Below are 26,414 nucleotides of genomic sequence, written 5' to 3'. Positions count from 1 at the left end.
TTTCCCCCACCTCACCACCTTACAGGTTTCTCCTGGGAACACTTCCTTCATAAACCCTAAATGAAAAGTCAGGTACAACCTGATCCAGAACACCAAAGTTCATCAAGGTGCTTATTTTGTAACTGGAACTCACTGAATACTAAGTAATTGACTGATACAATTGTATAAAGTACATAGCAATGATGACTTTCTGATGTTGCCCCAGCAGCCATTCCCTCTTATCACCTGCACTCAATTTTCTTAATTAAAATCATCGCTCTCACATTCTCAGTCAGTCAGTGCATGGAAGGTAGACTCCTATCCAGGCTCCCACATGGATCCTAATTGGTTTAAGACTAACAAAATGTATCATAACATGTGGGCCTCTTGGTCTTTTTTGTCAGTTGCAAAAGCTTTCAGAGGACATTTGTGTATCAGTAAAAAATAAAAAATAATAATAAAAAAAGACTATCAAGAGACTCCATTCCTCTGCCCACAAGAAATTAGTTCCATCTTGGGCAGGAAACCAGACTGATCTAATGGGAAGTCAACTTACCATTAGATTGAGGAGTCGTCTGTTTGGATTGCTGGGAAGGAAGAGCCTCCTCACAAGGCCCAGGAAGAAAGGGTTGGCTGGTGCTGCTCCCACCACCCTGGGAAGGGAAATAACACCTAAAGACAGAACTGAAATGCAAAGAGAAGCTGTTCCTGGCCCCATCATTTGAGTCCCAGATAGAAGACTATTATTTACAGGAGCCTCTAAATTATTTTTTTACTAATTTATTAGTTGATTTGAATTGGATAGTTTTTCTTTTATTTTTACACTTAAGAGTACTAAATGATTCCTTGACTCTTTCTGGAAGCAGTTCGATTTTGAGATTACTTTAAGGAGTTCTTTATGCATTCTGAATGCTTCATTATAAGGGTGAATTAAAAGGAAACTTTTCCCCTGGGGAGGAGGAATTCATGTTCAGTGGGTATACAGTTTCAATTTTGCAAGATAAAAAGATTCTAGAGAATCTTTGTTGTACAACAATGCGAATATACTTAACATTACTGAACTGCACACTTAACTAGTTATTATGGTAAACAATTTTGTGCGTTTTTACCAAATAAAACAACATAGAATGTAAGTATATACATATATCTAAGTGTATCAAACCATACCATTCAAATGCGTGCTGCTGCTACTGCTGCTGCTAAGTTGCTTCAGTCGTGTCCGACTCTGTGCGACCCCATAGACAGCAGCCCACCAGGTGCCCCCGTCCCTGGTATTCTCCAGGCAAGAACACTGGAGTGGGTTGCCATTTCCTTCTCCAATGCATGAAAGTGAAAAGTGAAAGTGAAGTCGCTCAGTCATGTCCGACTTTTTGCGATCCTATGGGCTGCAGCGGATGTTGGCAATTTGATCTCTGGTGCCTCTGCCTTTTCTAAAACTTGCTTGAACATCTGGGAGTTCACGGTTCACATACTGCTGAAGCCTGGCTTGGAGAATTTTGAGCATGACTTTACTAGCGTGTGAGATGAGTGCAATTGTGCGGTAGTTTGAGCATTCTTTGGCATTGCCTTTCTTTGGGATTGGAATGAAGACTGACCTCTTCCAGTCCTGTGGCCACTGCTGAGTTTTCCAAATCTGCTGGCATATTGAGTGCAGCACTTTCACAGCATCATCTTTCAAGACTTGAAATAGCTCAACTGGAATTCCATCACCTCCACTAGCTTTGTTAGCAGTGATGCTTTCTAAGGCCCACTTGACTTCACATTCCAAGATGTCTGGCTCTAGATCAGTGATCACGTTATTGTGACTATCTTGGTCGTGAAGATCTTTTTTGTACAGTTCTTCTGTGTATTCCTGCCACCTCTTCTTAATATCTTCTGCTTCTGTTAGGTCCATACCATTTCTGTCCTTTATCGAGCCCATCTTTGCATGAAATGTTCCCTTGGAATCTCTAATTTTCTTGAAGAGGTCTCTTGTTTTTCCTATTCTGTTGTTTTTCTCTATTTCTTTGCATTGATCACTGGGGAAGTCTTTCTTCTCTCTCCTTGCTATTCTTTGGAACTCTGCATTCAGATGCTTATCTCTCTCCTTTTCTCCTTTGCTTTTCGCCTCTCTTCTTTTCCCAGCTATTTGTAAGGCCTCCTCAGACAGCCATTTCGCTCTTTTGCATTTCTTTTCCATGGGGATGGTCTTGGTCCCTGTCTCCTGTACAATGTCACGAACCTCCGTCCAGAGCTCATCAGGCACTCTATCAATCAAATTGCCAACATCCGCTGGATCATGGAGAAAGCAAGAGAGTTTCAGAAAAACATCTATTTCTGCTTCATTGACTATGCCAAAGCCTTTGACTGTGTCGATCACAATAAACTGTGGAACATTCTGAAAGAGATGGGAATCCCAGACCACCTGACCTGCCTCTTGAGAAACCTGTATGCAGGTCAGGAAGCAACAGTCAGAACTGGACATGGAACAACAGACTGGTTCCAAATAGGAAAAGGTGTACGTCAAGGTTGTATATTGTCACCTTGCTTATTTAACTTATATGCAGAGTACATCATGAGGAACGCTGGGCTGGAAGAAGCACAAGCTGGAATCAAGATTTCCCAGAGAAATATCAATAACCTCAGATATGCAGATGACACTACCCTTATGGCAGAAAGTGAAGAGGAACTCAAAAGCCTCTTGATGAAAGTGAAAGAGGAGAGTGAAAAGGTTGGCTTGAAGCTCAACATTCAGAAAACAAAGATCATGGCATCTGGTCCCATCACTTCATGGGAAATAGATGGAAAAACAGTGGAAACAGTGTCAGACTTTGTTTTTTTGGGCTCCAAAATCACTGCAGATGCTGATTGCAGCCATGAAATTAAAAGACGCTTGCTCCTTGGAAGGAAAGTTATGACCAACCTTAATAGTATATTAAAAAGCAGAGACATTACTTTGCCAACCAAGGTCCGTCTAGTCAAGGCTATGGTTTTTCCCATGGTCATGTATGGATGTGAGAGTTGGACTGAAGAAAGCTGATCGCCGAAGAATCGATGCTTTTGAACTGTGGTGTTGGAGAAGACTCTTGAGAGTCCCTTATACTGCAAGGAGATCCAACCAGTCCATTCTAAAGGAGATCAATCCTGGGTGTTCATTGGAGGGACTGATGCTAAAGCTGAAGCTGCAATACTTTGGCCACCTCATGAGACGAGTTGACTCACTGGAAAAGACTCTGATGCTGGGAAAGGTTGGGGGTGGGAGGAGAAGGGGACGACGGAGAATGAGATGGCTGGATGGCATCACCGACTCTGTGGACATGAGTTTGAGTGAACTCCGGGAGTTGGTGATGGACAGGGAGGCCTGGCGTGCTGTGGTTCATGGGGTCGCGGAGAGTCGGACACGACTGAGCGACTGAACTGAACTGAACTGATGGGCTGCAGCCTACCAGGTTCCTCTGTCTGTGGGATTTTCCAGGTAAGAGTACTGGAGTGGGTTGCCATTGCCTTCTCCATCAAATGAGTGCATTTTATGGTAAATTACAACCTAGTAAAATTAATTAAAAAAAAAAGACTTTTTTCCCTGTAGCAGCAGTTCCTAACCTTTATGGCAACAGGAACCAATTTCATGGAAGATGATTTTTTTCTGTGGACTGGAGATAAGGGCAAGGGTGGAAGTTGGTTTCAGGATGATTCTCATGAGGAGCACACAATCTATATCCCTGGAATGTGCAGTTCACAGTAGGGTTTGTGCTTTTAAGAGAATCTAATGCTGCTGCTGATCTGACAGGAGGCAGAGCTCAGGCGGTGATAGGAAGCAGCTGTAAATACAGATGAAGCTTTGCTAGCTTGCCACTGCTCACCTCCTTCTGTGCAGCCCAATTCTTAACAGGACTGAGGGGCGGGGACCCTCTGTTCTATAGAGTCCCAACCTCATGACATCCTGTGTATGAGCAATTTCACAATTACTGTCAGGATTTCCAGCAATGGGCCAAGGACCCAATTCTGTTATTGGACAGGGAATGCTTTGGTGCAGTTGTTACCCCATTCGAAGGGGATAACATGATACTGTGACTTGAAACAAAATCATTAACTATTGTTGAGCAGGTGGACCAATAATGTGTGGATGCCTGTTACATATTCTTACTGATATCCTTTAAATTCATTTATTCACTCTTTCAATAGATATTTACTGAGTAATCACTATATGATAGGCACTGTCCTAGGTGTTGAGGATACATTAATGACCAAAACAGACAAAAATATGTGCCCTCATGGATTACACTCTAGTAGGGGAGATACACATAAATAAGATAAATGTGTAAATGTATACCATGATGGATAGTGAAAAGTATTACAGGAGAAAAATAAATAAGGAGTATGGAGGACGGAGGTTAGCCTAAATGAGAAGGCAACATTGGAGTAAAGACTTCATGAATGAAACACAAACATCAGCCTCACTGCCCTGTGGAAGTATAATCTGAGGCAGCATAGTGAGGAAATTGTGCCAGGAGAAAAGGGAGGATGTAGCCACATCAGTTGTACATAGCCAGGGCCAGCTTCACAGATGTGTAGTCTATGAAATCTTAGAGGGACCCACTCTTAGAAGCACCCAATGCATAGTTTATGTTCTGTGGTCACCATCTTGAAATTATATAAATTTTAAAACAAGGGACCCTGCATTTTCATTTTGTGCTTTATTATGTAGCTGGCCCTGCATATAGCACTTTATTTTGGGGGTTCAGCAATGCTTTTGTAGCTGAAACTCCAATAATTTGGCCACCTGATGCGAATAACTGATTCATTAGAAAAGACTCTGATGCTGGGAAAGATGGAAGGCAGGAGGAGAAGGGGACAACAGAGGATGAGATGGCTGGATGGCATCACCGGCTCAATGGGCATGAGTTTGAGTAAACTCCGGGAGTTGGTGATGGACAGGGAGGCCTGGCGTGCTGCAGTCTATGGGGTCGCAAAGAGTCAGACATGACTGAATGAATGAATTGAACTGAACTGAACTGAATCGCATGCCTTCTCCCTAACACTCCCCTCAAAACCACAAGTACTCCAAAACATTAATACTCTGAATATTAATGATTGGCATCTCTAAAATATTGGTGTGAACTGTTTTTCTTCTAACTGATCTTGGGTGGCCTGCAATGGCTTGGAGCAGGGCTTGGATTCCCAACCAGTGATTAAGGCTAGGTTGCAGTGGTGAAAGCACCAGATCCCAGCCACTAGACTGGTGGTCAGTGACAAGGGCCCTGGCTCTTTGGCTTTGCAGAAAAGAATTTCTACAAAGTTAGAAAGTAGTGAAGCAAGTAAAGTATTTAGTAGGAGAGAAAACAGAACAGTATGTGTGGATAGACACACAGGCAGAGGGAGAGTTTTTGAGTTGCACCTACATGGCATTTAAAATCACTTATATGAGGCATTTCTTCTGGATTTTCTTTGGCCAATCATTATGATTCACTTGGTTCACTTTCTATATTTGGTATATCTCGGGATCCTTCCTTGTGTGTGCACACATCTCTTAGCCAAGATGGATCCTATCGAAAAGTCAGCTGGGTAGAATATCCCTTGACATGACTCCTCTTTGGCCTCCTAGGAGCCTTTTCTGTGTATGTGTGGTCAGGGAGATCTCCTGACTTTGGGAATGAGAAATATGTGGCCTGTGCAGGATCTAGCCTCCTCCCTTAATTGTCCTGCTATTCTTGTCTTGGAATTTCCATCAGTAGAGAATGGATCTCCAATTGCTTTACCCTGGGGGTGCTCATTTGCCTCCTGCCTCATGACAAGTTTGAAGTGTGAAATAGAAATTATATCAGTCAGGGTAGGCTGGGTTATGATGCATAATAGAAACTCTAAATTCCAGCTGCTTTAAACAAAGGTTTATTTCTCTCTCACACTACACATTTATTATGAGTCACTTAGGAGCTCTTCTGTCCATCATTCTTACTCAGGACTCACTAGAGGAATTGGAAGCAAGGGAAACTCTGCACTGGCTCTTACAGCTTATCAGAAGTGACACACACCACTCAAACTCACACTTCATTGGCCAGTACAAGTCACATAAGGACACCCAGCCCGAAGGAACAAGGAAGTACAAAGAGGAGTCCAGGAATGGGCACATTTGTTAACCAATTGTTCTAACACCATTTTTTAAACATCCTTCCTCTCATGATTTTAATTGTGCATTTGTCATATACTAATTTTTTTGATGATATTTATGCCTCTTTTTTACTGTCTTTCTGTTCCACTTACTTCTCTTTTCATGTGTGTGCAGAATTATTCTGTTTGAATTTCTGTAGCTTTACAATGTCATACAATATCAAAAAGGATAATAAGTACTCCCTCAACTTTCTCTCTTGAAATCTTTTTCTGGTTAGTATCATCCCTATAATTTTTAGATAGATTTGAGAATCACTTTAAGTCTTCCTTACCCCTTCTACATGATTTTGATTAGAATGGAATTATATTTGTAGACAAATTTATAACTCTTTACAATATAAACTTACTAATTTGGACATGAGTTTGGGCAAACACTGAGAAATGGTGAAGGACAGGAAGGCCTGGTGTGCTGCAGTCCATGGGGCTGCAAAGAGTTGGACACAACTTGGCGACTAATCTCTCAAGTATCTCAGTAAACTTTTATTATTTTCTTCAGATATATTCAGTAACTTCCTATTAATTTGATTTCTAGGTATTTTGTTTCATAGTTGGTATGAGTGGAACCCTTATTATGATTTCTAATCATTAGTCTAGTGTAGTAGAAGGGTTCTTGATTTTGCTACTGTTTGTAATAATCCATCCTACTGAACTATTAAAAAAAAACCTTTTTTTTTCCTGTAGGTTGCAATTTATTTACAAATTATGATTAGTCTCTTGTTCTCTTTTTTAAAAGCCAATTTTATACTTCTCATTTCTGCATCAAGAGTGAAACTTGGAGAGTTAACCAATGCAGTTTTGTTTCCACTATTTTCTGTGACCTAATCGCTACTTCTTCCACCATTTCTCTCCAGCAGTTAATGTGTTCTGCACTTATGGGCCTAGGGAATGGATGACACAGCAGAATACATAGGAAAAGGAAGTCAAATTCTTGGAGTGTTCAATTTGAAACGTCTACCAGATTTAGAAGAGCAGACGTGGAAGTGATGAAGCCTTTGTACTGAGTAATCAAGATGGCCTCTGGACCCCAGCTGGTCCATGAGTTGTTTGTCACTGGTCTATGGTGGTAGAAAACTACAGGTCAATATCACTGATGAACATAGATGCAAAAATCCTTAACAAAATTTTAGCAAACAGAATTCATTAACACATCAAAAAGCTCATACACCATGATCAAGTTGGGTTTATTTGAGGGATAGAAGGATTCTTCAATATACAGAAATTAGTCAATGTGATACACTATATTAACAAATTGAAAGATTAAAACCATATGATCATCTCAATAGATGCAAAAAAAGCCTTTGACAAAATTCAGCACCTATTTATGATTAAAACTCTTCAAAATATGGGCATAGAAGGAACCTACCTCAACATAGTAAAGGCCATATATGATAAGCCTACAGCAAATATTATTCTCAATGGTGAAAAACTGAAAGCATTTCCCCTAAGATCAGGAACAAGACAAGGGTGTCCACTTTCACCACTATTATTCAACATACTTCTGGAAGTCCTAGCAACATCAATTAGAGAAGAAAAAGAAATAAAAGGAAAGGAAGAAGTAAAGCTCTCACTGTTTGCAGATGATATGATACTGTACATAGAAAACCCTAAAGATAGTATCAGAAAATTACTAGAGCTAATCAGTGAATTTAGCAAAGTTGCAGGATACAAAATCAATACACAGAAATCACTAGCATTTCTATATACTAACAATAAAAAATCAGAAAGAGCAATTAAGGAATCAATCCTATTCACCACTACAACAAAAAGAACTAAATATCTAGGAACAAACTTACCTAAGGAGACAAAAGAATTGTACACAGAAAATTATAAGACACTAATGAAAGAAATCAAGGATGATAAAAACAGGTGGAAAGATTTTCCATATTCCTGGGTAGGAAGAATCAATATTGTGAAAATGACTATACTACCAAGCAATCTACAGATTTAATGCAATCCCTATCAAATTACCAATGGTATTTTACACAAACTAGAACAAAAAATTTCACAATTCATATGGAAACAAAAAAGACCCTGAATAGCCAAAGCAGTTTTGAGAAAGAAGAATGGAACTGGAGGAATCAAGCTTCCTGACTTCAGATTATACTACAAAGCTACAGTCATCAAGACAGAATAGTACTGGCACAAAAACAGAAATATAGACCAACGGAACAAGATAAAAAGCCCAGAAATAAACCCATGCACCTATGGGTACCTTATTTTTGACAAAAGAAGCAAGAATATACAACGGGGCAAAGACAGCCTCTTCAGTAAAAACGGTGCTGGGAAACTGGACATCTATATGTAAAAGAATGAAATTAGAACAATTCCTAACACCATACAAAGATAAACTCAAAATGGATTAAAGACCTAAATGTAACACCAGAGACTATAAAACTCTTAGAGGAAAACATAGGCAGAACACTCGATGATATAAATCAAAGCAAGATCCTTTATGACCACCTCCTAGAGTAACGGAAATAAAAACAAAAATAAACAAGCGGGACCTGATTAAACTTAAAAGCTTTTGCACACCAAAGGAAAGTATAAGCAAGGTGAAAAGACAACCCTCAGGATGAGAGAAAATAATACCAAATGAAACAACTGACAAAGGATTAACTTTCAAAATATAAAAGCAGCTCATACAACTCAATGCCAGAAAAACAAACAACCCAATCAAAAAGTGGGAAAAAGACCTAAACAGACATTTCTCCAAAGAAATATACATAAGGCTAACAAACACATGAAAAGATGCTCAACATCACTCATTAATAGAACAATGCAAATCAAAACTACAATGAGATATCACCTCATATCAGTCAGAATGGCCCTCATCAAAAAGTCTACAAACAATAAATGCTGGAAAGGGTACGGAGAAAAAGGAACACTCTTGCACTGTTGGTGGGAATGTAATTTGATACAACCACTATGGAAGACGGTATGGAGATTCCTTTAAAAACTAGGAATAAAACCACCATATGACCCAGCAATCCCACTCCTAGACATATATCCTGAGGAAACCAAAATTGAAAGAGACACATGTATCCCATTGTTTATTGCAGCACTATTTACAATAGCTAGAACATGGAAGCAACCTAGATGTCCATCGACAGATGAATGGATAAAGAAATGTGGTATATATACACAATGGAATATTACTCAACCATTAAAAGGAATGCATTTGAGTCAGTTTTGATGAGGTGGATGAACCTAGAACCTATTTTACAGAGTGAAGTGAGTCAGATAGAGAAAGATAAATACCATATTCTAACACACATATATGGAATCTAGAAAAATGGTACTGAGGAATTTATTTAGAGGGCAGTAATGGAGAAACGGACATAGAGAATAGACTAATGGACATGGGGAGAGGGGAGGAGAGGGTGAAATATATGAAAGAGAAACATGGAAATTTATATTACCATACGTAAAACAGATAGCCAAAGGGAATTTGCTGTATGGCTCAAGAAACTCAAACAGGGGCTCTGTATCAACCTAGAGGGATGGGATGGGGAGGGAGATGGGAGGGAGTTTCAAAAGGGAGGGGATATATGTATACCTATGGCTGATGTATGTTGAGGTTTGACAGAAAACAGCAAAATTCTAGAAAGCAATTATCCTCCAATAAAAAATAAATTAATTAAAAAAAAAAGAAGAAGCAACAGTTAGAATTGGACACGGAACAACAGACTGGTTACAAATCGGGAAAGGAGTACGTCAAGGATGTATATTGTCACCCTGCTTATTTAATTTATATGCAGAGTAGATCATGAGAAAAGCTGGGTTGGATGAAGCAGAAGCTGGAATCCAGATTGCAGGGAGAAATATCAACAACCTCAGATATGCAGATGACACCACTGTTACGGCAGAAAGTGAAGAAAAACTAGAGAGTCTCTTGATGAAAGTGAAAGAGGAGAGTGAAAAAGTTGGCTTAAAGCTCAACATTCAGAAGACTAAGATCATGGCATCTGGTCCCATCACTTCATGGGAAATAGATGGAGAAACAATGGAAACCATGAGAGACTATTTTTGGGGGTTCCAAAATCACTGCAGATGGTGACTGCAGCCATGAAGTTAAAAGATGCTTGCTCCTTGGAAGAAAAGTTATGACTAACCTCGAGTACATATTTAAAAGCAGAGACATTATTCTGCCAACAAAGGTCCATCTAGTCAAAGCTATGGTTTTTCCAGTAGTCATGTATAGATGTGAGAGTTGGACTATAAAGAAAGCTGAGTACCAAAGAACTGGTGTTTTTGAATTGTGGTGTTGGAGAAGACTCTAGAGAGTCCCTTGAACTGCAAGGAACTCCAACCAGTCAATCCTAAAGGAAATCAGTCCTGAATATTCATTGGAAGAACTGATTCTCAAGCTGAAACTCCAACACTTTGGCCACCTGATGCAAAGAGCTGACTCCCTGGAAAATACCCTGATGCTGGGCAAGATTGAAGGCCCGAGGAGAAGGGGACGACAGAGGATGAGATGGCTGGATGACATCACCATGGATATCACGATGTACATGAGTTTGAGTAAACTCTGGGAGTTGGTGTGGAGAAGGAAATGGCATCCCACCCCAGTACTCTTGCCTGGAAAATCCCATGGATGGAGGAGCCTGGTAGGCTGCAGTCCTGGGGGGCTGCAGTCCTGGTAGACACGACTGAGTGACTTCACTTTCACTTTTCACTTTTCATGCATTGGAGAAGGAAATGGCAACCCACTCCAGTGTTCTTGCCTGGAGACTCCCAGGGACGGGGGAGCCTGGTGGGCTGCCTCTATGGGGTCGCACAGAGTTGGACCCGATTGAAGCGACTTAGCAGCAGCAGCAGCAGCCAGGAGTTGGTGATGGACAGTGAAGCCTGGAGTACTGCAGTCCATGGGGTTGCAAAGATTTGGACATGATTGAGCGGCTGAACTGAACCTAACTGATATGGAAAATTATGCAAATAAACAAAACAAGATCATTGATTCCAGGAAAAACTCAAGTTGTTTCTTTTTAAAGGTGAAGTCATAAATATCTGTCCTGGCTTATCTGTAAAATTGGGTTTATATATTCTTGGTAAAGTCAACATTTAATATTGATCCAATCACAGCGACACAATTTTATGGAGAGAATGGAGGACCTGCAAGTATGTATCACAGGGGATGATGAGGGAACAGACAAAAATCTCCATCTCCCACTGGAGAAAGTCAGTTGACTCAGCCTAAAACTGAAATACTGTTAAATGGTAATATAAATATTTCATGTGGAGATATCAAAGTCAATACAAAAAGTTTCAGCAGGAAGAACTGAAGGTGAGTGTTTCTGGGGGAGCAAGGGAAAAGGGCTCCTCTTCCTTTGCAGAAGACTACTGATTTTCATGATCAGCCTGATGGGACCACGTGATTTTATCAGATATATGCACTGATAATTTTGAGAAAAAGAAAACAAAATTTAAAAAGAAAATTATCAAAGTTCCTCATTCCTTAGCTGGTCACAATCTAGTTCTGTGTCACTCTGGCAACCTTAATCCCCAACTCTCCCAATGCCCAGCCTGGGCACCCAGATCATAGTACCCATCACCAGTTTGGCGCCAGCCCAAATTTCCCTCCCACCCGCCCTTGAGCCTTGTCTCAGCCAGACGTTCTTCAGAGGCTGTTGAGCCTCCTTTCTTCTCCGATCTACTTAGAAGAGCAAAAATTTTATAAATTACTCATTAATAGTACTTATTTTGTTTAGCCAGTTCAGGTATGGATTCTCTTTCTCTCTCAGTAAGCTGAAAACTTCTGGAGGAAGCGGACATTCCTATTTGATGTCTAGGCAAATGTTAATAGTAGATGTCCCCAAATGTTTCATGGATAAACTTAGAATTCATGGTGAATTAATAGGCAAATTTAAATCAAAGTCTAGAGATACAATGAAGGTTAACCCTAACCAATAAGACTCATGGAAGCCCTAATTGTATCAAGATGGACTTGGGAATTCCCTGGAGGTCCAGTGGTTAAGACTCAGTGCTTTCACTTCCATGGCCCAGGTTCAATCTCTGGTTGGGGAACTAAGATCCTCTAAGTTGCATGGTGCAGCCACGAAAAAAAAAAAAAAGGATAGAGTTGTTTTCAAAGCTTGTGGTCTACTTTTCTGGTTAATGTTAGAGTTGTTTTAGTAATGACATATTTTGCCTCCAAAGTACTCTTAAGTTTCAAGTTTTGGTGACCTGAGCCTTACTTAGTAAATGTGGTTTCACTCTGCCAACACTGTATGTGACTTTCACAGACGTTGTGCCTGCCTTATTTTTCTAGATTGCAAAATCTGTATCTCTGTATTTTGAGGAGTTAACTTCCTTTATTGCCAATTAATGAGATGAGACTGGAGGAGAGAGGAGACTCCCTGCTTCCTTGTTGGAGGCAGGATGCAAACACCTGGGAGAGCAACACAATGGAATACCACCTTGAGTCAGTATTCAGAATGAGCTTGACCTAGGGCCAGAATATCCCATGGCTCTTTTGGTCTCACTGTGGTTTCACTCTCCATTAGATAGGGAAAATACTTGTCATTTTCTGAATCCCCAACAAGCAGAAACTTAGAGCTCTCAGTTAAAATGTTCAGATCATGGTCCAGGGGCAGGAGCAGGGAACTATGTCCAGAGAGATCTAACTAACCACCAGCTCCACAAGGTCATCCCTCCCACCCTGGATGAGTTATTGTCTCAACTCGGCCAGGCCATAAACCCACCTAGGCTGTGATGGTGAGTTTGCTGCTGCTATCTTTTCAGTTGTTTGGGGATAGTAGTCCTGTGGGTGGTGATCTCAGAGCAAACTCAGTGAACATCAATCCAAGAGAAAACCCTTTTGAAGGATTAGCATCTTGGCCAAGAACTTTTATCTCCCAGACTGGAGCATTTTCTAGTTGGCTCTTTCCAAGTTAGTGACAGCAATGAAAGACTGGAGACATCAGGGACCCATCGACACAGGGAGGAAAGCCAGCAACTCAGTGTTCAGGGTAAATTTCTTAACCACCAGGTTGGCCTCCCCCAGACATCAAGACAAAACATCCTGTCTCTAATTAGGTCATGAAGTATATGTTGTCCCTTCTCCTGGCCTTTAGAGCACCAAAGTGTGCTTCCACTCCTGCCATAGACCTTCCCCATCTGTGGGAATTTTTCTGTTTCAATTTCTCACTGCTCACGAAAATGAATCTTCACGAAGCTTTCCTGCATTGTTTCTGTGCCACTTCTGTGAGGCTTTCCCAAGACCCTGGGGGTTACTATTTAGCTAGAGAATAATGGTGGATGGAGGAGGGGCTACCCTTTTGGGTACCCTCTATCCCTAACTATTGGCATGACCGGAGGAGGTCCAGTCCTAAAGGGAGGGAATGGACTGAGGCACGGGACACCCCAGATCAGTGCTCCTCAGGCACTGACAAGGCAATGACTCTCTGGAGGTCTTGTTGGAATGTAGGTTCTGATTTAGAAGTTTGGGGCAGGCCCAAGATTCTTCATACCCAACAAGCTCTAGGACACTGCTGATGCTGCTGCTCACAGACCACACTTTGAATAACAAGGGGGCAAAGACTGATAAGTGAAAGTGCAGGAAGAAAAGAGGTCCAACAGGGACCACGGCAGGAAGAGGCCACAGGCTCCAGGGAGAAGTGGTTCGATGCTGCTCTCCAGCCGCATCACCTCATCTGCACAGCCTTCCTTGCAGGGCCTCTGGCAGTCCGTGTATTGGTTACAGTGGGATGCCATGGTCCTTCCCTTCCCCTTGTGTTCAACCAGAGCAGGACCAGAGCAACTATATGCTGGAGAAGGGTGGGGGCTGGGGCCCTCCTCATCCCCTCCCACAGGCAGCTGTCAGGGAAGGGGGCAGGACTGCCATGCTGGCTCTGCCCCCTGGCTCTGGATTCACTCCACCATGGAACAGTTTTCCCAGGTTGGCCACAGGGATAACAGATAGGCTCTCTCCTCTCCGTTTCATTCCCAGCACTACTCCCTGAAGCCAAAGGAGTGAACGTCTTCACTCTCCAACATCAGCTTCCACTTACTGGGTACCAGGCTCTGTGTGAAAGACCCTCCCACATTGTTTTATTTAACCCTCACAAATACCCTGGGCTTCCCTTGTGGTTTAGTGACAAAGAATCCACCTGCCAATGCAGGAGACATGGGTTTGATCCCTGGGTTGGGAAGATCCCATGGAATAGGAAATGGCAACCTACTCCAGTATTGTCTGGGATATCCCATGGACAGAAGAGCCTGGCAGGCTACAGTACACGGGGTCGCAAAAGAGGTGGACAGGACTTAGCAACTAAACAGCAACACAATTACTCTATGGGGTAGGAACCCCATGGAACTGGTTTATCCCCACATTATAAGGAACTGGTTTATGGGGAACTGGCTTATCCCCACATGATAAGGAAACTGAGGGTCCAGAAGAAATTTGTGCAATACCTTGTGGCAAATGAGACACAGTCTATACCCATCCCACGCTGGCATTAAACCATAATTGAACTACACACTGTGAGGCTAGGAGCCTGTGGGACTGAATCCAGGAAAGAAGCCTTAGGATAGGAATTTAGATGACAGAGCAAACCAAATAAGGTGCACTGACTTGGCTTATGGCCCTCTGAAGGTCAGCAGAGACAAAGCTGTTCTTGTCCCTTTTCCCGCCTCCCTCCCTGTACACAGTAATGGAGGCTCCTCTGTGCACAACCTGGAGGAGGGGACTTGGAGGTGGCTGTGAACTGGGCTCACTGGCCTGAGCAGAGGGTGTCATGCAGAGACTTGACTCACCAGGTAGTATCAAATCTGTCTACAGAGTAGCCGGCCTCCCCGGCAGCTGAAGAGGGTCCTTTAGGAAATTGAATGAAACAATACCAGCCCATCTGTTTGTACCTCAAAACACTGCATCCTGGCGCAGAAATCCGCTGGTTCTTCATTCAAAAAACCTAAATGCCCACAAGCACTGTATTAGACTTTGTGGAATTGTAAGATACACTCTTTGCCCTTAATGAAGAAAACTAACAGGTTTGATACAAAAGAAACCAAGCAATGGTGGGGGCTGCAGTGAATCGGACAATTCTGCTCAAAGCTGCTTCACTTACTATTTTGCTCCAATTGGTTGCCTCTGAGCAAGAAAAATCTATTGATTTTTTTTTCAAGAAAAGCCCCAAATCAAGTTCAGCTGAACTTTTCCATTTTTAAAACAATTCTGGCCAACCTCTGCTCCTCATTGACCAAGACTTATCTTTTCCTATAATACTCACCACCTAAAAATTCTTCGCAGAAAGGAAGCAACCAATATACTTCTGGCACACTGACCAGGTAAAGCTTATCCACAGAGAATGGGCCTGAAACTGCCATCATATGTATTAATAGAACAGCTGATACAATTGAGGAGGATTTTTAGCTTTGGAAATGACTAATGAGAGGCATAACTGCTGTTGCAAATAAGAAAATCCTTATAAATCTAGGGCACACTTTGCTTAAATGTGAGTCCCAAATATTAACATTTTATATAAGAATCTTTCTCAATTCAGGGTTTTCCTAAATATTAAAATAAAGTAGAAACATGTAATGAAATTGCCTGGCACAACATCTGGCAAAGCGTTCAAGAAACACTGACCATTATTATGGAGATTTATATGTTTTCTATAAAGCACAAGAATATACCATTACTGTCATTGCATAGTTACATAAAGTCTGATTTTGGCTTAATAAAAAATACTTCTATAACAATTCCAACTATAGTATGAGATTATGAACCTGAATATTCAAATACAATTGCAAAAGCCACTCCTCAGGGGATTGAAGACATGATTACCATTCCAGGAATGTGACTTTTATGGTCTCTGTTCTTAGGATCCTACGACTACATGCACAACTTGGAAAACTATACATATGATGTGCATTAGAAAGAAATATGGCTAATCCTGGGATATAGAAAGATACAAAAAACTTGAGTATGTAGGGAAAAAAATTATAGAAATATAGAATGGGAGTTTTTTTTGAAAAACAGATACAGATAGTGCTTAGAACATTTCTACAAACGGATACACGAAACTTACCTAGACAACCTTGGGAACTGGCTGTTTACTCCCCCCACCATTCCATTTTTAATTTTTCCCCCTTATTAGCACTATCATTACCCTTAAAAAAAATGGCCAAATAATTTAGTTGGGCCAAAACCTTCTGGTTCTTAGCTTTGCAAACACTGCCAAGGATACTAAGCTTTATATATTTCCTCACATTTTCACTGTCACAGCCCAAGAACTTTAGACTACTATACTCCCCAACCTACCCTCCCATTACCAAATGCACTTGACCTTGGTGGCTGCTTCAGGTCACCCTCTCACTCTTCCTCATTTCCTGAGTCTTAGACGATTTTCCCCATATGTGCCCACTGTGAGGGTGTAACAGCTCTTAGATACACCCCAACACTGACTCCCAAATTTCTAGCTATAGTTTTGACTTCTGTCCCAAACTCCAAACTGCATATTCCAATTGCCTACTCAGTATCTCCACTTGGATGTCAAGTAGACATCCAAATTTAATACATCTGAAGCTGAACTCTTCTTCCCCAATAACACCACTCTATCTACGGCCCTTCAAATCTCAGCCAATGGAACTCCCAGCCTTATAATCATCCAAATTCATTCATTCAGTTCAGTCGCTCAGTCGTGTCCAACTCTTTGTGACCCCATGGACTGCAGCACGGCAGGCCACCTTGTCCTTCACCAACTCCTGGAGCCTACTCAAACTCATGTCTATCACATCAGTGATGCCATCCAACCAACTCATCCTCTGTCATCCCCTTCTCCCACCTTCAATCTTTCCCAGCATCAGGGTTTTTTCCAATGAGTTGGTTCTTCGCATCAGGTGGCCAGAGTATTGGAGTTTCAGCTTCAGCATCAGTCCTTCCAATGAATATTCAGGACTGATTTCCTTTAGGATTGACTGGTTTGATCTCCTTGCAGTCCAAGGGATTCTCAAGAGTCTTCTCCAACACCACAGTTCAAAAGCATCAATTCTTCGGCACTCAGCTTTCTTTATAGTTCAACTCTCACATGCATACATGACTACTGGAAAAATCACAGCTCTGACTTCAGAATAAAACAATGACTAGAAAGCAGTCTAAGCACAATGCTAGTTAACTAAAACTGAAGGTTGTCCTGGGGATTGGGATCAAAGACATATAATCATTAAGCTGTTTTCTAAAATAGGTTAAAATTAATTTTTAAGTCCAGGATTTAGATTTTGACATTTTAATTTCTTTTGAATACAAGTCACTTTTTGCAAGCTAGGAGGCAGATCAAGCTAAGGCAGTCCAGTCCTCTAGAGATCCAGGCCAATTCTTAAAATCTTCAGCAGAATGACATTAATACAAGGTGCTAACAATAGGGTTATAAACTCTATAAATAATAACCATTCGTCTACATTTTTTCCTTAGGAAACAGCCAAAAGTCTAGTCCATAAAGGTATGATATAAAAACATCTTGATCTACACAGGACAGAATGATCCAAATTATATGCTGGCCAACCTATCAGTGAGCCAGATCACAGCTGGCCAAGGACTGGTGTACAGAGAAAAGTGTTTACACTTTGAAAATTTGCTTTGAGGTTTAAAAAATTCCTGCTGCTGCTGCTAAGTCGCTTCAGTCATGTCTGACCCTGTGCGACCCCATAGACAGCAGCCCACCAGGCTCCCCTGTCCCTGGGATTCTCCAGGCAAGAACACTGGAGTGGGTTGCCATTTCCTTCTCCAATGCATGTAAGTGAAAAGTGAAAGTGAAGTCGCTCAGTTGTGTCCAACTCTTCACAACCCCATGGACTGCAGCCCACCAGGCTCCTCCGTCCATGGGATTTTCCAGGCAAGAGTACTGAGTTGTTGTTAATAAGAAAGCAAGTAAAACATATTATAGATGCACCGCACTGATATTTGATTGTACCAAGGTCTTCCACTAGAACAAAAAGTTAAAGAGTATGGGGAGAAGACACTTACTTTCAAAATAAATTACTTAGTAATAAGAAATCTGACGTATCGCATTCTTCCATTTGCCATAAGAACATTCTGACCATGAGGACTATTTAAAAGAATGCTCAGCTCTAAAAAGGGCGGTGGCAGAACACTTTCCACGACAGAATAACCTCCCACGTTCCCACACAATTAATACTGCTGCTCTCCCATGGTGCGTATTCATATGGAAAAACTTTGTCAGGAGCTTTTCGCCAGGGCCAGAAAATGAAAAATAAGAGGATGCCCTAATGACAGTTACTTGTGAAATTAGTTAACACCTTTCAGGATGGACCCATAAAATCTGGCCACTGTTTTGTTAAACATCTGCAAACTGCAGAACTCCTTAGCCCTTAGGCATAGTTTCTGCTCAATGTCTTAAAGCGGGGCTCAGTTCCATCTGTGACTCTTTTCTTCAGGGCTGGGGTGGGTGCTAATCATCAAAGTCTGGAATGTCATCGTACGAGTATCCCCGGTAGCCTTTGGATGCATAATAGGCGATGCGCAGGTGGTAAAATCCTGGCAGGAACACCAGGATACCAATGATCAGGACAGGAACGGCCCGGTCTGCCCCCTGGTGGCAGAAGGAAGCAAACATTACTACTATGCAAGTTATTAAATTGTAAAATAAAGTCATGGGTCCAATTCATAAATCACTTATCATATACTTTTCAGAGCTTTGGGAAGTATACTACCAAGAGAAAAGGTTTACATCTCTTTGTCTCTTTAACAATTGCAGAAAAATTGCAAAATACTAAAATTATAAAGAAATTATTCATGTTCATCCACTGATATTTAAACTCCTTTAAAATTTTTAGTTGTGAATATACCAAACTCTGTGCCTTGTTTTTTTTGTCCCTTACTATAACACAATCTGGGTTTCCCTCGTAGCTCAGTTGGTAAAGAATCTGCCTGCAATGCAGGAGACCCGCGTTCAATTCCTGGGTTGGGAAGATCCCCTGGAGAAGGAAATGGCAACCCACTCCAGCATTCTTGCCTGGAGAATCCCATGGATTCTCCATGGGGTCACAATAGTCGGACACGACTGAGCGACTAAACCACCACAACACAGTCTATAAAGATCTGCTTTTAACAGATATTGACAGGCTGCTTCATTCAAAACTGAAATAGGATTATTTACTTCATATGGTTATAGTGGAAATTAAATGAGGTGATTGATACATGTAAAGGAAGTAGCCCCAGCTGGCACACAATGACAATAAATGCAAGCTTAAAACCAAAGGACGAGAACTTGAAGGAGATTATTTGAACATTAAAAATGATGGTCTACAACTTTCACAATTGACATACTTGGTGCTATTTCTATTATCTTATTTTACATTTTCTACTTTTCTGTTTCTTTTTTTTCAGGATTTCAACTGTATATTCCTAAGGAGATATATCCTAAGGATTAAAAGAGTTGCTAAGAAAACTTACAGTGCATTCAGCTTTCTTTTACTTAGCATTAATACTGCTGTTACTTTTAAACTGCTGCTGCTGCTAAGTCACGTCTGTCGTGTCTGACTCTGCGACTCCATAGATGGCAGCCCACCAGGCTCCTCTGTCCCTGGGATTCTCCAGGCAAGAATACTGAAGTGGGTTGCCATTTCCTTCTCCAATTACTTTTAAACTATTTAATGTCAGATAAGGCATGAAGAAATTATTTCAGTATCACTGGGATAGACATACATACCTAAAAGCAAAGAAATTAAGTTCAAACTGTAATCTTAAATTTGCATGGGAAATATCTAATACTACAGCTATTATGACATATTGGATTGGCCAGAAAGTTCATTTAGGTTTTTTTGTAAGATGTTTTGGAAAAATCCAGAAGAACTTTTTGGTCAGGTCAATGTCTATACAATATTTCCTTGTTTTCTAAAGGATACCTATTTCCTAATTCTGTCTCTGAAAAAGCCTAGAAAAAATGAAAACCAATAGTAATGGCATCATTAATGCCTAGTTTGTGAGCTCTAAATCTACTTTCCATAAAGAAACCAGAGCTCCTTAGTGAAATGGCTGTTTAAAAGTTGGGGGACAGGGAATATACAGATGGGCCTAGGATAATGTGTGGAGCCAGAAAGCAAGAAAACTATCGAAGGCTTTGAGAACCCATGTGTAATAGCAAACACACAGCATCCCTATGAAATATTCTTTCTAAAAGAAAACTAAAGTAGATCTAAATCTAAGCAAGTTCCTAAACCTATCAGTATGCGAGAAAAAGGGGAATAGAAAAACAAGGTAAATTGTATTAAGACAATACCCCTAAATTTATATAAAAACTGTTAGAGAGGCATACTGAAGATGCACACTTAATAATTTACCAGCAAATGTAAATCTAGTATTTGCTTTAGTATATATAGGAAAAAAAGTTGAGGATATAGATGAAACAAAAGGTCACTAACTGTTGATGTTCAGCTGTGGTTCATTATGTTATTTCATCTACTTCTGTTTTGTTTGAAATGTCTGCAATAAGAAGTGAAAAAACCCCAAACCAAACCAAAACAATCTAATAAGCAATTTTCTTAGTTAACATCTTTATCCTTACTTTTATAAATCACACAAGGTGAAGTGCTATTTGTGATCTCACCTCCGCTCTCAATTTTTACATCATTAATAAAGTTAACTGAAGGCACAGTCCTGAAGTTCGATGCTCAAATTTAGACAGCACTAAGTAAGCCTCTGGTAGCCACATAATACTTTTAAAATAGCTAAAGACAAATTGCTACACAGCTAAAGCAAATTTGTATACATCTCAAAAGCCATATGAAGCCATTTTATTGTGACAGTCTACTATTCCTAATTCCAAGGATAATGCTCAGAGTTTCAGCTCTTTGTTGTGTTCCCTGTACAAAGCAATGTGACCATCATCCCCTGGTCTGCTGTGTGTTCACATCCTATTCAGATGTGAACTATGGTCAATATTAGTTTAGATGCTGTGTATAAGCATCTGTATTGGGCTTCCCTGGTGGTGCAGATGGTAGAGAATCTGCCTACAATGAAGGAGACCCCATTCAATCTCTGGGCTGGGAAAATCCCCTGAGGAAGAATATCCTCCAGTATTCTTGCCTGGAGAAATCCACAGACAGAACAGCCTGGTGGGCTACAGTCCATGGGGTCACAAAGAGCTGGACATGACTGAGCGACTAACACTACCACTACTATACAATCTAAGAGGAAGAACCACCAAAAACCACTTTAGGTTTCTAAGGTATCATACTGAAGCTCAATAGGAACTTCAACCAAATTCAATTTAAGAATGATCTGGTCCATGAGCCAAAAGTCTTGGCTTGGTCAGTGGCCCCAGACCTATACAAGCCTCACTGCTCCTGCCCAAACACTAACTACAGTTGTATGTCTGTGGTGTTGCAAAGTTACAATAATAGCATCCCATTCCAGTTATAAACTTTATCACTCAGGAATCCTCAGTGCTAGACTCAGCTGTGCTGTTCCAAACTATGATGGTAGGAAAACTGCCCACATCTCAGAGGGAAAATTTGCCCACCTGCCATACCCACCTCATAGGAACTGTGAGAGAAGTTTGTTGAGGCTACATCTTGTTATCTGAGAACAAAGTCTTAAAAAAATAGAAACAAAAACCACCTTTTCTTCTTTCTGCTGAAATATGCTCTACTAGATATAAAACAACAGAGTGGCTCACATTTTAAACATCTTATGGAAATCCCACAAGCCCCTCAGCTTACCCCTTTGCTGATATAGCCTGCCAGCAGGAGGGAGCCTATGATAATGAGAAAGGCGCCAATCAAAAACAGCACTGTAGCGAGCGCAATGGCCTTATATGGGATCTTAGGAGGGCTTTTCTTAAACTGGAAGAGAAACAAACAAAAAAAGACAAGGAAGAGCATTATGAATATACAGGACTCAGATACTTTAAAGCAGGGAGGATAAGAAAAATCACTCTTAGTGTGTCTTGAAGTAAGTCCTACCACCCAGTGCAGCTCTGGGAGAGAAAGGAAAAGGACTGCAGGAGATGAAACTCCAGTTATTGCTCTAACAATAACTTGAGAAAGGAAATCCCAGCAGAATGTTATTTTTTCTAGTTCTAGTCTCATTCCACAGACCACCCATTGTACTGTTAAAAAAATCATTTTCTTACAAAAACAAGACACTTCATGTTACACATGTTTTTAATAAACATGCCTTTGCACATGGAAGGCTGTACCAATCTACAAGGATTAAGAGTGAACATCAAGCTCTGGAAAAGTAAGAAAGAAAAAAATGATTTCTGGCATTCAAAGTTAAGTTGGCATCTGGTCAAAGCTTTTAAAAACAACTTTTTCTGAATCATTAGTTGCCTGACCCACAGAGCAGGTAACCTGCCTTATTAACAAGTTCAATGCAAGGTTAACATTCAAAGACAAATTTCTAAGGTTTGGCTCATGTTTGTGTGTGACCGAACTGACTGGAAGCTTTTCCAACCTGCTTTAAAAAAAGCCCTCTCTCCTTCAAGTGTGGGTCCCAAATGTACAAAGAATAATCGATTTCTTTATACTGATACTTATTTAAAAGGATGGTGTTCCTGCTACTTCGTTGATCCTAGTTCCACCTAAAATAGTCTAGTCTAAAGGGAAGTGGGCAAAAGGAGATGCTACATCCTTAAGTACTTTATAAACAATGATCAGGAAGGACACACATTTAAAAAATAATTCTCTGTTTTACTTACTGTTTGCCACAAAGAATACCTTTAATAAATTGGATCTCATGACATCAGGAAAGAAGGAAGATTCCCACAATCTGCTGGCTTTAGCAGTGAGTTTCTCCCTTAAAAGATGAACTGGTTTTGACTGAAGTGTAAACAAACTGGTAACACAGTCTTTAAAAAATTCTACTTAACAAAAGATAATCTGATTATTTCCAGATAAACTAAATAAAATTTGCAACTATAGGACTCTGGCATCACAACTAAAATTTCTCAGAAATGGACAATATTTATATTGGTTTGAAACTGATCTGCCAAGGTCCCTCTTTCTGCAGGCTATGGCTGAGAGAGTCTCAGCGGTTTCTTTCCTGCCGCTTCCTCTAATCCCTAGGAACAATCAGCAAAACCTGGAAGGTCTCCCTGCTAACTCAGCATCAACAGAGCCAGCTAATCTCATCAGGTCCTTTCTGCATTTACCTGAAGGTCAATGTAGCCATCATCTGTACTAGAGAGTCTTGAGTATTTCACTTTGCTACTGGGAATTCCAGTAGCCAGGTTGGTACGAGACGGCATCATAACACGCTGACACAGCTACAGTATGAAAACAAAGAAAAGTATTATTGTCTGCAGGCTACAACAATGTGTTTGTTATACATACTGGAGTTCTGGGCTGCCATGTTATACTAGCAATTGGTGATTTAAACTCCATTGCTCTTAGAGCCTGATATTCCTTTGACATGAAAACATTCTCATTATGCCTCTACTCTAGTTTCTCTTGGTAGAATAAGAATCAAGACATTTGCCAAGAACCAGACTTCATATTTATTTTGCCATTAATGTTTCTCTGCCTCCTAATTTTTTCAAAGTCACAGGAGAGTATGTGAAACAGTGGTCACTTAAATCCAGCTGACATTTCAACCATTCTATTACAGTACTGCCTGTTCCCCCGTCCCTGCTTCCAGAAAAAGCAAGAGGAGCATATACTCAAGTGATTCTCATTTGACTAGGACAGAGGAGAGAGGGTGGGAAATGAAATACATTCACATCAGCATTTTGCCTATTTCCCTCTGATAGATATCATCCGTTTAACACAAAAGATGTGTAGAAGTTCTTGTAAATTTGGATAAGCTACTGGCTACCAGTATTATACCAGTGTCCTCTGATTTGCCTGTCTCTCTGCTCCACTCCAGAGGGCTTCCTCGTTGGCTCAAGGGTAGAGTCCAATGGAGGAGACCCAGGTTCAGTCCCAGGGTTGGTAAGATTCCCCTGGAAGAGGGCATGGCAACCCACTCCATGGAGTGGAGAATCTCTTGCCTGGAGAATCTCATGGACAGAGGAGCCTGGCAGGCTACAGTCCATGGGGTTGCAAAGAGTCCAACACAACTGAAGTGACTGAGCATGAATGCACTGCTTCACCCCAAGCACTGAAAGTAGCAATTTCCCTTTCCAGGTTACTTCTTCAGCTACATCAAAAACAAAACAAAAACTCTGAATAAATACTTGGTTTTTGTTCAAACTAGTCAAAGTTGACTCCCATAATGAAATCGCGGCTATTATGTCACCAGCTTAAAAGACAGTAGATAAGACTAAACTGAAAAACATTTGTAATTCGTGTACTTTTCCTTCATAACGGAGAAGGCAATGGTAACCCACTCCAGTACTCTTGCCCGGAAAATCCCATGGACAGAGGTAGGCTGCAGTCCATGGGTTCGCTAAAAGTCGGACACGACTGAGCGAATTCACTTTCACTTTTCACTTTCGTGCATTGGAGAAGGAAATGGCAACCCACTCCAGTGTTCTTGCCTGGAGAATCCCAGGAACTGGGGAGCCTGGTGGGCTGCCGTCTATGGGGTCACACAGAGTCGGACACGACTGAAGTGACTTAGCTTAGCTTTCCTCCATAAAATCACAAATTTATGTGAATGAAACAAGTAAACCTATTTTGATCATGAAGTTACTTGATTTCTAAAAGTGAAACATATCTAAGCGCTTTATATATACTTAATTCTGATTATTAATGAGCTGTTTTAAGTGGCCTGCGGTCAACCTAATTAGCATTATAAAGGAACTGGTGCTAAACGCTCCAGTTCCTTTTTAGTAATTTTGTAATGATGCAGAAATCAAGTACTGAAAAAGTAAGAGTGTGTTTATTTATATGCTTTTCAACAACGGTTAGATCAAATTATGTCAAAAACTATGTTTTTAAGTGTTGTGATCCTGATTACACGATAATCTAAACTAAATTCTATAAAACTTTAAGTCCAAACTACCAATAAGTGGGGGGTTTTGAGAGCATTTAATCACCTGTGATTTGTATCAGTCTTTAAAAGTTTACATACTGTCATTAACTTTTCATACACTGCATCAAAACATAAAAATGGGCATGGCGTAAGGAACACCAGACGACCGCTTATTGGTAGCAGAGTAAGAATTTTAAAAGAGGGAAAAGGAAAAACGTAAAGCAATGTTTTCTGAGTACCTGCCCAATAGGCTTTTTGACCAGCCTCACCGGAAGCCCAAAATTTCTTCAGCACTTGAATGTTGAAAGAATTTTTAAAGCATCAGCAAAGCACTTAGCACACAGCTTCGCAATACGCTCCTCTCCACACTACTTCCCCGTCCGCTTCCAGAAGCAGCCAGCAAGAGAAATAAGAACCGACGTGAATTTAGATGGAAAAATCTGGTTTCAAGAGAGGGTGAATGCTCCACACCGAGGACTCAAGCCTTGACGGACGGAGAACGCAGCCTGGGCCGCGGCGCAAGCCTGAGGCGAGCGCTTCCGCTTCCGCTCCCGCCCAGCGAGCACGCACGCCTTATCCGGCGCCCAAGCGCGGGCAGCTCGCTCACGGTTGGCAGCTGGAGCGCCCGAGGCCTCCCCCAGCTGCCACCCCGCCTCGACAGGCTGGACGCCGGAAATGGCGTGTGTTTTGGAGGCTACGGGCCGGACGTGGCGTCAACGGGGGCGACGCCTTCTCATTCAACTTTCTCCTGTTTCAAGACCGCTTTCTTTCCAGCGGCCCGCAGACGTCGGGTCTTAGCGCTGCGCAAGCGGAGCGCGCCCCGTGGGGTTTCCCAAGGCTCTGATGTCCGGGCTGGCTATCCCCCACTTCCGCCGGGGTCGGTGGGTTCCTAGGCAGCGGCGCCGCCTGCGTCACAGTCAGGCCCAGGGCTACCCGGCCACGTGTTTCTTTCCGGCCCCCGGGCAGTGTAGGCAGCTCAGTGGCGCTGCGAAACGCGGAAGCCGAGCTGACGAAGCTCCAGAACGCTGGAGCTGCCAGGTCTCCGTGTGCCCAGGCAAGGCTGCCTTCCCAGGGGTCTGCGCAGCGGTCTCTGCCGCTGTCTACCTCACCCACTACTCTCGAGTAGCACCCTACATTCTCGTACTTCAATTTCCTGCACATCTTCAGGCCATGCCCCATTAAGAGGGCTGCCCACAAGGGACATTTTGCAATACATAAAGCTCTTTAAAATGTCAAGCTTTATTAAATTATAATTTACATATAATAAATACAATTTTTTTTTTTTTTACAAATGCAGTGGAGACATCACTACAGTGTAGATAAAACATTTTCACTCCAAAAACTTCCACCAGGCCCCTCTGCTGTCAGTCTCCTTCCCCAACACACCCGGAAGGTAATTTATCTACTGGATACA

General features: G+C 41.4%; 1 protein-coding gene across 2 annotated transcripts; it reads right to left on the bottom strand.

Moving 5' to 3' along the window:
* Positions 1-7,285: 7,285 nt before the first annotated feature.
* On the bottom strand, positions 7,286-25,662 carry TMEM230 (transmembrane protein 230). 2 transcript variants are annotated; one of them, XM_088843977.1, is made up of 5 exons: positions 25,240-25,662; positions 23,238-23,351; positions 22,804-22,882; positions 21,805-21,927; positions 7,286-18,674 (listed from the first exon to the last, which is right to left on the bottom strand). In XM_088843977.1, exons 2-5 carry the CDS (start codon positions 23,258-23,260, stop codon positions 18,534-18,536), a joined length of 366 nt encoding a protein of 121 aa, XP_088700103.1. In that variant the 5' UTR covers positions 23,261-23,351; positions 25,240-25,662; the 3' UTR covers positions 7,286-18,533. The 2 variants fall into 2 exon arrangements, with proteins under 2 accessions (XP_088700103.1, XP_055287912.1); XM_055431937.2 differs by lacking the exon at positions 22,804-22,882 and having other exon boundaries at positions 25,240-25,648.
* Between the last annotated feature and the right edge of the window lie 752 nt (positions 25,663-26,414).

Source organism: Moschus berezovskii, chromosome 15, assembly GCF_049115385.1.
Source record: "Moschus berezovskii isolate FMDL1 chromosome 15, NW_MosBer_1.0, whole genome shotgun sequence".
In the NCBI taxonomy this organism is placed as follows: domain Eukaryota; kingdom Metazoa; phylum Chordata; class Mammalia; order Artiodactyla; family Moschidae; genus Moschus; species Moschus berezovskii.
Note: the sequence above shows the minus strand (reverse complement) of the source record. Positions and strands in the feature narration are given on the sequence as shown.

Coding starts and splice junctions, on each gene's coding strand:
- TMEM230 (XM_088843977.1), bottom strand. CDS start 23,260: ATGATGGCTACATTGACCTTCAG. Junction 22,883..23,237: donor ATGGCTACATTGACCTTCAG/GTAAATGCAGAA, acceptor TCATCTTTTAAG/GGAGAAACTCACTGCTAAAG. Junction 21,928..22,803: donor TGAGATCCAATTTATTAAAG/GTATTCTTTGTG, acceptor TTTCTCTTCCAG/TTTAAGAAAAGCCCTCCTAA.